At 37.0% G+C, this 13,474-nt stretch overlaps 1 protein-coding gene across 3 annotated transcripts in view; it reads right to left on the bottom strand.

Moving 5' to 3' along the window:
- Window positions 1–13,474, bottom strand: part of USP47 (ubiquitin specific peptidase 47) — a 53,448-nt gene that overhangs the window by 18,789 nt on the left and 21,185 nt on the right. For 2 of the 3 annotated variants that reach the window (XM_066320561.1, XM_066320559.1), the window contains exons 4-11: window positions 12,732–12,848; window positions 11,427–11,565; window positions 9,775–9,871; window positions 9,125–9,270; window positions 8,258–8,337; window positions 7,310–7,459; window positions 1,191–1,286; window positions 948–1,100 (exon numbers count right to left, since the gene is read on the bottom strand). In XM_066320561.1, coding sequence (XP_066176658.1) covers window positions 948–1,100; window positions 1,191–1,286; window positions 7,310–7,459; window positions 8,258–8,337; window positions 9,125–9,270; window positions 9,775–9,871; window positions 11,427–11,565; window positions 12,732–12,848 — 978 coding nt within the window. The remainder of the gene's footprint in view (window positions 1–947; window positions 1,101–1,190; window positions 1,287–7,309; window positions 7,460–8,257; window positions 8,338–9,124; window positions 9,271–9,774; window positions 9,872–11,426; window positions 11,566–12,731; window positions 12,849–13,474) is intronic. The other variant, XM_066320560.1, reaches the window with a different exon arrangement.

The raw sequence follows: 13,474 nt of genomic DNA, 5'->3' as shown, positions 1-13,474 counted from the left end.
TAGTGTTCTGTTAGCTTAACAGTATGGTGTCACCAACATGGTGAATGCAGCTCACTCAGAATATCCATCTCTTACCTGATCCTCTTGCCTCTGGATAATTGTTTTGATTTGTGATAGTTATTAATTTTATCTGAGTTCTATTCTCCCAGATCAGTCTTCGTTGTCATTTCTGCCCCTTGCCCAGTGACACTTGGAGGGCTATCAAACTGTCTACATGGCATCCTTCCTAAGACAAGAGTTTGTAGAGAGCCAGAAAAGCCTCTCCATATGCACATCCAGGCAGTATTTCTCTTATACAAGTGCAAGCCAACAAATGTTTTCAGGAATGAAATTAGAGGAGTTGCTTTGGTCTTCAGTGCAAAACACACAATTAATACTTCTTGGTGAATGACACTGCACAACACGAATTTTGGACAAAACCCAGAAAGTAAAAAGCCAGAAGATGAATGGGAAAAAGAAAATTTAAAAATTTTATTTCTACAGTATACACTACATGGTGATTCAGAGGGAAGGAATTCATTACTAATGATTCCTGGACTAACTCCAGCATTCAGAGTTTTGAAACTTTACATCACCTCTTATGACCAACACGATTCAGACATAAGTTTCAGATAAATCTTCCATTCTGGAATTGCAGTATATAAGTAGAAGCTCTGAGACTCATGTCTTTAAATCTGTCGAGTGAAGATGTAAGAAATCTGCAACAGCTTCTTTATGGAAGTAGGAACCCCAACTACTGAGAACATGTTTTGTTTGCAATGTTAAAAAAATTCTAAATCCCTGTGGACAGATTTAAAATCTTCAAGTTATAGCACTAGCATGGCTAAAGAACATTTTATGTAGATGAATAATGTTGTTAAAATGGGTTTATAAGACTGGAATTTTGATTTTCTTAATGAGAAACGTGAAGGGATTTAAATGCTTTTCTCTGAAACCAAATACTTTACCTCATCTTCAACATCAATAAAGACACTCATGTCCAGCTCCTCTGGAAAAGTCATGCGATCATTGAGTTTAATTCTGTGCATTGTGGTGTAATCAAAGTCAAATCTCTTCAGCTGTAAAGTCAGCAGGTATGGAAAGTGCAAGAACCGCAGACCCTAAATGAAACAAGGACAAGATTATGCCCCTGTTATCAGGATTGGCATTTATTAAAAGTAATTTTTGCAAATAATTTGACCAGTCTTTACCTTCCTTGCATCACATTTCTTCTTACATCGCTCACAAAAGTACTGATTTGGGCCATCAAGGATCTCAGGCTGAATGAAAGCATGCAGCGCTTCTTCCTACGAATAAAAAACATTTTACCCAATTTTTAAAGAGTGTTTACCATGCAGGTATAAATTCACAATGAGATTACAAACACATACAAATACCTCATTTAAATCTACCAAAATTTGATTGACAAACTTTGGCACGGACACAATATTCAGGTAAACATGACCAGAAATCAACCTTTCTACCCAGCCCGAGGCAAACAGTAAAACCACAATGAACTGTTCAAATTTGATGAATCCCAATTGTCTTTGGTTTAATAGGTACATTTACTCCTGTTACCTTGCACATCACATTTAGTCATGTCTGTGGAGTCATCTGCTGTGAAAATGAGCGTATTTTTAAACCCTGCCTTGTCCTTGTTCTCACAGAAGTTTGAGATGGTTCTTCTGTGTTTCTAAAGGACTTTTTCCCAGGCAATTCAATCTAATATTTAGAGGGTGAAAGAGGAAGTGGCAGAAAAAAAATGCTACTCAGTTTCTGAAGGCTCTGCATGAAGATAGCTTTAGTCCTGTTCCACCCAGGGTCTTAGGAAACTACATTTGTAGATCCTATTTTTAAATGAAACCTGGGGAAAGGACAGAGGCAAGAGTATTTGAGTTTTGCTCCCAAAGGAGTGAGAATCAGATATGGCCATTTCTACAAAGACAGAAGTCGTTTCCTAGATAAAACTTACGAGGCAACTAAGCAATACCTGGAATTTTGTCTTCTGACAGCTGCCTAGTTTGGTGTAGTTCAAAAAAACCCAAAAGTTCTGTCATTACACCCAGGACTTCAATGATTTCTACTCTGCTCCTCACTACAGCAAACGATATTCAAAATACAACCAAACTGATCATTATTCCTCTCCCTAACCCAATCTGCAGCAGTGACACTGCACATGAAGGCGTAAATACTTGAGAACAAACCTGTTCAAACCGAATTCAGTAAGAATACTGAGACAGGTTCACCAAAGCATTTTACCCAGAGATTTTCAAAGTTAAAACCTATAACCCAGTCAGCTTGCAAGCCAGTAGGCTCTGGGTTTTTGAACTTAAGTGGAAGCCAGAAGTTCTCTGTTCACCCACAGAGGTCAAAACAAACACAACTTGCAACAATCAAGTTTTTAAAATCATCATCTGTTAATGAAGGGCTGTGGCTGTTCCCCTGAAGTCTGAGTAAGTAAGAAGGGGCTTAACTGGGCAAAATAAACTCAGCAGCCAACATGACTGGCAAAGAACTTAAGATTGCTATCTAATTAGTGTTGTTTGGCAAATCCCACTTTGTGAACAAATCAAGGATATGCCAAGTTCTCCACAACAGCCCCCAATTCTTCCCATCTCCTTTCTTTCCAAAAACAGAGGGAAGCAGCAAGAACAACAGAGCAATTATTTCACAAAAGCTCTGTTGCTGTTCTAGGAGAAAGGACTTTTTAAAAAGGACTCTATTACAGGTGACAACTATTCACAAACAAAAGACCTGCCAAACTCCACAGAACAACTGTACAGTGAAGGCAGCCATCTCAATTTCCCATTTTTTGAGCCAGCCAGAATGGCCCTTGAACAGTCCTGAAATCACAGCTCTTGGGCAGAGACTCTCCAGACATGTGAAAATCTTTAAGAGTCTGAACTGAACTGCTGTCTGTGTCTTTACTTCCTAAGTGCTACAGAGGCTGACTTGCTTCTTACTCCAGGACCACAGACAGCTAATGGTTAGTAGGATTATGTACTGAAATGTGAGGAAACTCTAAATTCTAAAATGTAAGAAAAAAGAACAAACAAGTTAGAACCTGCTTAAAAAGTAAAAGAAGAAATGCATTGCTGTATTTTGACTATTATTCAGAACTATTTCAGTGAAAGCAAAAAAGGTTAATGGCCAACACAGAAAACATGAATCAGAAAACATCACATAATGACATCATAATCACAGTGACAGAACTCTCTCTTGTGAGCCAAATGTCAGTTAAGGCAAGAAGAATGTATTTTAAGTGTAAGAAAAAAGTTACAGCTCATGTATCAGCACAAAGAAAAATGGGAATATATGAAGGATAGGACATAAATGATTGTGTAATGCTTATGTAGACTTATGTGATGTGCAATTTTACAAGGAAACACCCCAAAATTTTTTATGTAAGGCAAGAAGTGATGACGCTTTGCTCTGAGAAGGCAATGAAGCATTATTACATCACTCTTGAGGTTTCAGTGCTTGCCACACATAGTGAGCTGTGCTTTGAAAGGCCTGATTGAAGCTCCTGAGACCCCCATTTACAAGCCATGTATTTTTCAATCCTTGGATAATGACCATTGCTGTTCCCCTGGCTGACTCTTTTGCCTCCTACACAATCTTTACACTAAGGTTAGTTCTGCTGATGAGGAGGTTTCTTAACACAATTCCTATTCTAGTGCAGTTCACTGCTCTCTGCTCTGACAGTTTGCTCAGCAAAAGCAGGGACAAAGCAGAATCACAGCACACACTCCCTGCCCTGCAGCGCCACCAGAAGCCAGTGTTACCTCAGGAGGTACCTCCAAAGTGGCAGCTGTTACCTACCCCTGGAGTTACTGAGCATTTCCAAAATCCACTACACACACACTTCAAAATAAAGCATAAGTGATCAAGGGACATATTAGGCTATTAAAACTTCTTTCTAGTTCCATGAATCAAAAGAACAATACTGGCTGAAAGCAATTTCTGGAGGTTATCTGATCCTAATCCCTTACTCAAATCAGGTCCAACTTTAAGCATATTGCTCAGAGCCTTGTCCAGCCAAGTTCTCAGTGTATCCAGTTTTTAATATTCTGAGATTTCTATCACTTAGCACACTAAAATGCTGTAACAATTCAACCTAATTATTGTCTGGCTCAAGAGAGGCACTGCAGAGAACCCTCTCTCAATAAAAATGCATTATGATTTAGTCAATAGTTTGACAGGTGCCATACTGCAAACATTCGTAAATGTGTAAATTTGCATAACTTCTGAATAGGATCTTTATGAAAACTTTTACATCAAATGGCATTTAGGCAAAACTGCTCTCGGAAAAAGCTAGAAACTAACTGCTATCTCAGCTTTTCAGAGCTCATCAGTTTTCCTGTGTTCAAAGAGTATGTTCAGTGAGAAATACAAGATTTTGTTACTGATCTAGCTTTAAAAACAAAATGGAATTATCACATCATCCATATTCTGCCTTCAACAGTTTGGCAAGGACACCATAAAGTAAGTTCACATAAAGTTCAAATTAATTTCTGCCCTACGAAGAACTACTTGTATACATACCTACACTCTCAAAAGAAAAGCTATGGTACAAAAGACCTTGAAAACTAACAACACAACTGTAATTGCTACACCTCCAGAATACTTGGATCATTATTAGGGTTTTTTGTTAGAAATCAACTCTCACTGTATTCTAGTAACATAATTTCAGCATCACTGCTCTTTCCTAGCTGCATCTTCCTTTCTCTCCACTGTTCATGTTGCAAAATATGTTTTTTTACTGCAAAACATGTCAGCTTATGCCTAGTGCTGTTAAATTCAGGCATCTATACAAAGGACACTAGTACCTACAAAAATCAGAATGTGAACTGCTGCTCCTGTTTACCTCCCTGAAATAAGTCAAATGTTTTTATGCCTGGATTTCTACTGACCTCAAGAAAATCCTGATTCAGGGCACTTTTGATATCATACCCTTGAACAATGCAGATTACATAAATACGTGTTCAGAAACCATCTTGAGTTTCTGAACAAGTACTTATGTACTTATCAGTACACTGACAACATCTCAGTGCCCCAGAGCTGCCCTAGTGAGTTTGCAGCTATGCTACATGGAATTGGGGGATAGGGTGGGAAATCAGAAAACCTCCAAATGCAAACTTTAAGACAACATAGAAGCATTTCAGAATTAGTTCACAGCAGGAAATAAAGAAAGCATGACATTATCCTTCCCAGTTTTTCAATGTCCCCATGTACTCAGAATACATGTATCAATTAATGCAGCATTTCAAGTGTCTGCATGTCTTTGGTAGCACACAATGTCAAACAGTGGGATAATGCTCTTTAAATGGCATTTTACGTATTAACCTTACTGAAGGCCCATCCATCCATTCTCTCTTAGTCAAAAGTAATGGAAAATCACTTACCTCTAACTAGAGTTCTTTGAAGGTAGTATCCTCCTTAGATCCCCTATCTTGGGTTGTGTCGCCTGCTGCAAGTTCCCTCAGGAGCTGACTAGCAAGGTCTAAAAAGTTTTACAGTCCCTTCCATAAGCCCTATTAGCGCATGTGTGAAGTTTTTGATCTCTCAGACCCTTTTACCTACACCTACTAAATCACATCATCTATGGATCAATGGAGGATACTACCTTCAGAGAATTCCATTTAGAAACAGGCGATTTTTCCCTTCTCCAAAAGCAAGTATCCTCCATATCTCCCCACTGCTGAAGACTACAGAACTAAAAATTACATCTGCTATCAATCATACATATGCAGGGAGGAGAATCAACTGAATGTAATCAGAGTGGGAATTGAAAAAGTTCAAAAATTGAAGCATCAGTACAAATTGCAACCATGTAAGTTTGTGTAACAAAAATCTCAAAACTCTTTTCCTCAGTGTATTAAAACCCAGCTGACTGAAAGGAAAAATATCAAATACTATTAAAAGTAATCTGATATTTTAGTCCTTATTCATTCAAGTTTTCTGTTTTGACAAATAGACTTTTTTTTTTTTTAGTATTGCACTATAGACTTGTCCACTAATGGACAAAGTTTTCCATTTGAGACACACAAACAACGCATTGTTAAATGCAGAATTAAACTACATGAACTGAATAGTTTTCATTACTTTTAATAGATCATAAAAATTTAGTTATTGAATAAAAATTACAACAAATAAAATTTGGTTCAGGGAATACTGCTAGAAATTAAGGTTAAAAGGTGAAAAGGGAAGCCATCTGTATAAAATATCAATCTGTATTAAGACAGCTTCAATTAGCTGGATACTTTCAGAAAATTTTAATGCAATCTTAAAAAGAATTCAAAAGATGTTACTAACTTGAATCCTTTTTCCAAGATTAATGTGCCTCACCTTTTACTACTTCTCGAGATTGGTATTTAAAGTTTCAAAGTATGAAGTACTTTGAAGCTATACTGCAGTTTAAATTAATTCTAGTAATTCTTAACGGAATTACTGTTAAGAATTCTGGACTATTAGTGCTTTAAAAATATTGCCAGTACACTAAATAAAGAAGGAAAAATACTTAATATATTATAAACAAGCCAATTACACAAGTGTTTGTTTAAAATAATCTTCACTGAAAGACTTGTTTGATTTATTCTTATTCTTTCACACAACTCCATCCATAGCATACTGTGGAATTTCACAGTTTGTAATCTTTTTTTCTCAGGGGGTTGGAAAAACTCAAACAAAAGAACTTCCATGGATTTACTAAGCAATAATTATGCTCACCAGCATCAGTAAAGCTGGAGCAAAAGAGACCACGAACATTGATGTAAAACAGGATTTCTGAATTATCATCAAATTGCTTATTAAAAGATTATGGTATTTAAGAAGTGATCTTTAAAAAGCATAGCAACAACATGGCAATTAAAGTAAAAATTTTATGTCAATGCTCTGTTCTTTCACTAACATTTTCAATAATGCTATGAAAATTTAGCAGATGTGCCAATAAAAAGACCAACCCAAATAAAACTTTGTGATCTCATAAAAATCTCTCAAGCAAATGCTGAAGAAAATAATTGATTACTGCAGCCCTAAGGCAATAAAGTTGCATTTCCCCTCCCCTTATACATGCACCAGTAGGACTCATTGAAGGGCAAAAGAAAAAAAAAAACCAAAACAAAAAATAAACCAAAAAGCCAAAAAAAAAAAAAAAAAAAGAAAAAAAAGAAAAATCTTCTAGAACTTGCTAGCTGGTTCACTGCACAAAGACGAACACCCCAAGATGGAGTATCTAGGATGATACTTACCAGGGAACCAATTCTACCACTGGGGCATTATGTATTCTATGTGTGTATGGATGCACTATTAGGACCATAATAGTACACACCACGCTAGCAAACGCCTGGCTGGAGCCATAGGGCCGGATGACCAGAGGGATATCCAGGTACGTGTCGATTCTCCAGCCTTCATAGCCACACTCCAGGCACCTCACATAGTCCTTCAGTTTGCCTTGGTACAGTTGATTTATCAGATCAGCCTGAAATAAACAGATGCAGCAAAAGGGATTTTAAAAATAGGAAGTTTTGCAAGAAAACGCCTTTTTGTCAATTAAGTCTTAATTGCGTGGCTACACATTTAAAATACCATTAAAAATACTATTTAAAGTAACATTCCTCAGCAGGACATCCATCTCCAGATTTCTGATTTTCCCCTGCCCAAAACATGTACCAAACAAGCTTCTCAAATCACATTACATAAGCTTCAGGGTCCTTTACAGTCATGTCTTAAGTGACTATAAAAGCACCAAACTGAAGTTCTAAAACAAGCCTGATCTCACAAACACTGTTAACAGACTGACCCTGCAGTCTTTTCCTGTGACTCCAGAGAAAATCTAGCAGTTACCCCTATTTACCAAAACTGGCCTGCAAGAGGTGGCCATTTATCCAAATGTATCCTGTGCCATGAATATATTCCTAACTTTCTCCTGCATTAAGAAGGGAGAGCTTGAGCTTCAAGAGGCCACAAAAAAGCCTAATAAATACTGACAGCAAGGAAGTTATTGTGAGAGTTACACAATCACTTTCTGTGCTTCAAATAAAGACTGAGTATCCAGAGTGCAGAATATTCCACTTTTAAGTGGGAGAGGAAAACAGATGCAGCACACTCTTGAAAGTCACACAGCAGTAGCTTAACTGTTGCATCGAACAAGAAAACTACCACAGATTTTAATAGGCTGGTATTTAAAATTTAGCAAATGATTTTTACAATCAGTAGAAAGCCCAAGAGAGCCCCACAATACTACACCACTGAATGAAGACAGCTCTTCCAAGCTTACCTGCTCCGTTTGCTTCCATTTCTGCTCCAACGCATCAAACATGACTCTACAAAGCTCCTGCACATCATGCTGCTGCCACGCTGTTCAGAATTGAAACTAGTATTAGTTAAAACAGGAGATGTAACTAGTCCCCAAACTGACTGTGACCCGAGAATGCTTCTGAAAAAACTAATCATTAGTTCTTTACATTATTCACATTAATCACTACTAGGCCAGTGCTCAATTCCACAGGCAGCTGCCTCTCAATGTAATTCAGAAAAATAAGCAGCCAGCTTGCTCACAATGTTTATGCATAAACAGGAACTCTGTACACAGGCAAGACTGTGTGAAAAATACAGAACTGCTAATGTACACTGGTATAAAACAAACTGCTTCTGATTTCTCTCCCACTTCGTACTGATTCTCCAAAACCCAGCTTCCAATTCCTTATCATCATGTGATAATGGAAAAAGCAACAGGTTATGGAGCAAAAATACACCACACGAGTGTAAAAAAGACACACACAGTGCTTGACTTGAAGTAGACATTAATATGGGTAATTCCATAAAAGCAACATAGGCATTTGACATTTGTGATTCAAAACAGAATCACGTTTCCTATAAAGAATGACTTTCTTAGAAACAATTAGCACCTATAAAGACAGTTTAATTAGAAAAATTAAATGCTTTTTTCTGTAACTCACAGATGCCCTATCTTTAACAGACACACCCCACAACAAAATATCAATGCAGGCTATTTTGTTTCCATTGAAAAGTCCAGTCTAGTAATTACTCCTAATTATTAGGTATTTTCCCCCATGAAGAGCAGTTTAGCCCCTAGCAGGCAGCAGCTGAAGCAAACCACAGCAGTTTAACAGCTGTGCCTTACCTTCACTACTGTCCCATCCAAAACTCCGTGTAACATCTGTTGTTTCAATTGCCCTTTTTTTGCTGGTCTGCAGTAAAACAAACAGTCTTTGAAGCTGGTAGGGGATACTCCTCTCAGGATCCTCTTCAGATTCCTCAAATTCCCACCTATTTGCAATACAACATATTTGACAAATAAAACCACTTTGAAAACATTACTCAAAAAGGCATTAAATCAACATTTACTACATTTCAGGTCTGCCATGTCACAGGTTAACTGCAGCTCTGTTTCTTGGGAGAAGCCAAATGCAGCTGCTTTCCATTTCTGCAGTAAATGACAATGATACTCTTCAAATGTATAAACATAAAAACAAATGAAAATTTTGAAGCCATTCACTGGACAGACATGAACTGCACTTAGCATCAAATTTAACTTTAAGTTTGATATTTTCAAGATTCTTTAAAAAGCTCTTCCATGCCACAACCAGTAACTCATATTTTACTGAAAAGCTGAAGCTTTTGAGCAGATCTAACCTAGAAGTCTATCCAGCTTGACTTCCATTATGATTTCCAGTATCCAAACAAGGAAATTTTGACAGGTGAAATTCCAAAGGGTCTCCTACCAATATAAACCAGCACAAATTCAAGAAGTTTTTGATTCTATATACTCACTTATACAATGCATTTCTAAATTCAGGAGTCATGAAAAGTGTTTGCAGAAGGCTGTTCAAGTAGCAAGTCATTGCTTGATTTACCAGCCCCACATAACCTAAAAATATGAGAATAATGAGATGGAAATAATGCAAAAAAGATGGCAAATCACTTCAAGAGTTAAAACACTTGACAAGAAAACAATTCTGTGACAGTGTTTAAGAACTGCATTCGTCTGTTATTATTTATTGTTATTTACATTACAAATGGAGGGAATGTTGTAATTTCTGAAAACAATAGAGAATAGTAGTTTATATAACAAAAATAATTCTCCTGAATGACATGAAGCTGTTTTTTTTGGTCACAATAAAAAGTAATATTTAATGCTGAATACTACACCAATGGGGATGTAGGTAACTATATATTTTTTAATAGTAGACTTAAATATTTTACAGAATAAACTAGAATTTTCTAAGAAACAATTATGTATCAGCTTACTTATGGCTTGATGTCTGCTAAAAGTATCCCAGTAATAATTGTTAATATAATTTGTATCTGCATTGGTTTTATTATTGTTATCAAATCAGAAATTAAAAAAAAAATCTCAAGTACCGACACAACACTTCTATTCTAAACACTTCTCCCTTAAATAATGAATTAAAAAACCTAATTGAACTACTGAAACTCTGTCGTCATTTTTACTAGCTAAAAAGGAAATTATTTGCTTATACTAATCTAAGCTGTAATTTAAAGATTTTCTCCAAAATATGCAATATTGGAGCAACTGGTAAGCAAGAAGCATATACTGAAGCATAGTATAATGAAGAAATTAAAAATGCCTTTTTATAATCCAAAAATCATTGAAAAAAAATAATCTCAGTACCACACTAGCAATGAAAAGGCAGCTATTCCACACACAGGCATTTTCTGTGAAGAGACTGAGTCCGAACATTTGCACTTTATTTATTACTCTACACCATATAAATCATCTTTTCAGTTCTGTTAAATGAAAAAAAAAAGGGGAGAAAACTTTCTTATTTGTCAAATAAGGCCTTAAGCAGGTGGGGAATGGTGCAAGACGAGTGTCAGCTTTGTGGCTGCTCAGTCACTTTACTCTGAGGAGTTTCTCTCCTGGCAGCTGTGATCTGCTGTCTCCTCCTGCCCTACGGAGCAGCCTCCCTGAGCCCAGCACTCCCCTCCCCTGGGAGGCCCTGCTGGCTGGGGGATGCAGGAGCAGCCCCTCGGGGAATCCTCCTGGAGGCAGAGAGAGTGCAGCCCCTGGCAGGAATCCCCAGGCCAAGCAGAGATGTGGCAGGAGCCCCTCCAGAACAGGGTATTCAGTCCTCCTTCAGCTGGGAGTGAGCACAGCCCGAGCTGGGCATTCTGCTGATCCAACCCTGACGATGAACTAGGGACAAGCAGCACACAAACGCTGCAAAGGAGTGAGAGTCTGAACCACCTGTCCCAAGTAAGGAAGGGATGGAATACAGTTCTTCCATTTCTAAAGTGATGGGAGAATACCATAAAAACAAAAATAAACAAATGTAGCAGTGATGTGGGTAGTTTTAAAATAAATTGCAATTTATTTAAAAAAAATCCTGAGGTGTTGCTATTTGAAAATGTGCTACAATAATTACAGACTAGCATTGCATTTATAAGAGGGAACACAATACCTGTCTCTGATTTGCTCAGGACTGAAGAATAGGAATAGCTTTGACTGACATAGTCATTGGTACATCCAATGGAGCCTTCTCTTGGAAGAGGGCCTATAAATCTCTCTTGTGCACTGTCCTCTGTTGTACCTGACTCCTCCTGGGAACACAAACACACCCATCGTGTGCACAAGTTAGACAACACATTTTTACTGAAGTATCTATGACATTTACTTTTCTCTCATGGCTGAGAAGCCAATTTTGCTAGGCATGCCACACAATTTTTTCCGATTTTTGCAGATACACGGTGTAACTTTAGTTCTGCCCTACAAATTCTCAAGCCCTTGACACATTGTTTTTAGCACTGGCAGAAGGTCCTTTGGAACACTGCACAACCAAATACAGTATTATAACACACACAACAAGCAAGTTGGCAATTTAGCATCTCCTGTGCCTCAAGTTATCTGCACAGAGTAAGATTTTTTTCCAGACATATAAATTTCACGCTATTACTCATTCAGAACCATTCTTAAATTCTGATCTTGAACACAGACATTTATATGTGAGGGCTTTTTCCCTTTGTTAGGTAATTAAACCCCACGACAAAGGCAAAGTAAGCCAGCATTAGACTGATACAAGAGCTAAGTAATAAATCTTAATCTATCACTAATCTATCCAATCCTTGATTTGAATACACTGCAGCTGTATCATGTATTTGAGAAACAGAAAATTTCAAAATATTTGAATATTTGTTATGGCAAACAGTGGCTTCTAGCAACACTGCCAACTCTTCATATACATATGTGTGTGTATATATATATATATATATATGTATGTATGTATGTATGTGTTTATTTATTTTTCCATAAAGGTAAATAAATGTGGAAGCAGCTGACTGCTGTCAATCCAGGGCTGTCATTTCTGAGAATTCCACCAGAAAGGCCTAACATTGTTTTCAAACACTCAAAGGAAAGGGATTGGATATATGGTTAAATATGTACTGTTCCAACTTATCTCTGAACATGTTGAAGATTAATTAGTTATATAACCTTAGAAAATTCCTTTCAGCAAACATCACATAAATATTCAAAGAGCATCAACAGAATGACAGCAAATCATTACTAGTGGAATTGGTCCCACTCAGGAGAAATGTGAATATAGATGTAAATATATATAGTCAAAATCTGTTGAGAAGGTTCCCAAAGAAGCTTAGGATGAAATACTCAGCCCAATTTTATTTCATGTTCTGATCTTACACATGCACTACAAAGAACACACACCTCTCCCCAGCACTGGCTTATGTAGCTGAGTGAAGATTTTACTCACCTGCATTACATGAGGCTGTTCACCATCCTTGTCTGTCAAATGAAGGAAGTTCTTCTTCCCTGGCTCAAAACCAGCATCAAGAATGGTTTTGTCACTGTTCTGATCTATTGGATTCTGCTAAAAAGGAGTAAAACAACAGGAAGAGCACTTTTTAGAAACAGATCTATATGCAATTAACAGATTCCATCCAAGTCCATTTCTTGATGTGGTCGCTGACACAGTAAGACCACATGAAAATAAATAACTACCCAGTAATCAAAACACACATCATCAGTACTGAAATAACTTGGGAACAGTTTAAGAAACATTTCAGTCTGATGCAGTTAGTTAATCTTAACAGTTGGTTCATCTATTCAGGAGGCAGACACTAGTCTGTAAGTTTCTTGTGAACATCACATTTTCCAGCGTCCTCTATAGAATGCAGACACTTTTTTTTCTTTAAAAGAAAAAAAAACTTACTTTCAGCAGGCATAAACATGACCTGAAATAAACTCATGTCCATTTCTTAATAAATCCTAGAAAGTTTTCTATGTGCATCTACAGAAATAATATTAACTAAAATCAACACTGATTTACAATAAAGCAATGGAGTGATATTAATAATTTTTTCAATACAACATATTAAAATGGGTCTAAGAAACATCAGGACTCACTACACAACATGCTGCTGCTGAGAAAAAAACCATTTCTCAAACAAGACCACAGGAAACGGAGACTATTTATCACGGGTATTATTATTAAAC

Source organism: Sylvia atricapilla, chromosome 6 (assembly GCF_009819655.1).
Source record: "Sylvia atricapilla isolate bSylAtr1 chromosome 6, bSylAtr1.pri, whole genome shotgun sequence".
Lineage (NCBI taxonomy): Eukaryota > Metazoa > Chordata > Aves > Passeriformes > Sylviidae > Sylvia > Sylvia atricapilla.
The sequence above is the reverse complement of the archived record's forward strand: the minus strand, read 5'-3'. Positions and strand labels throughout refer to the sequence as shown.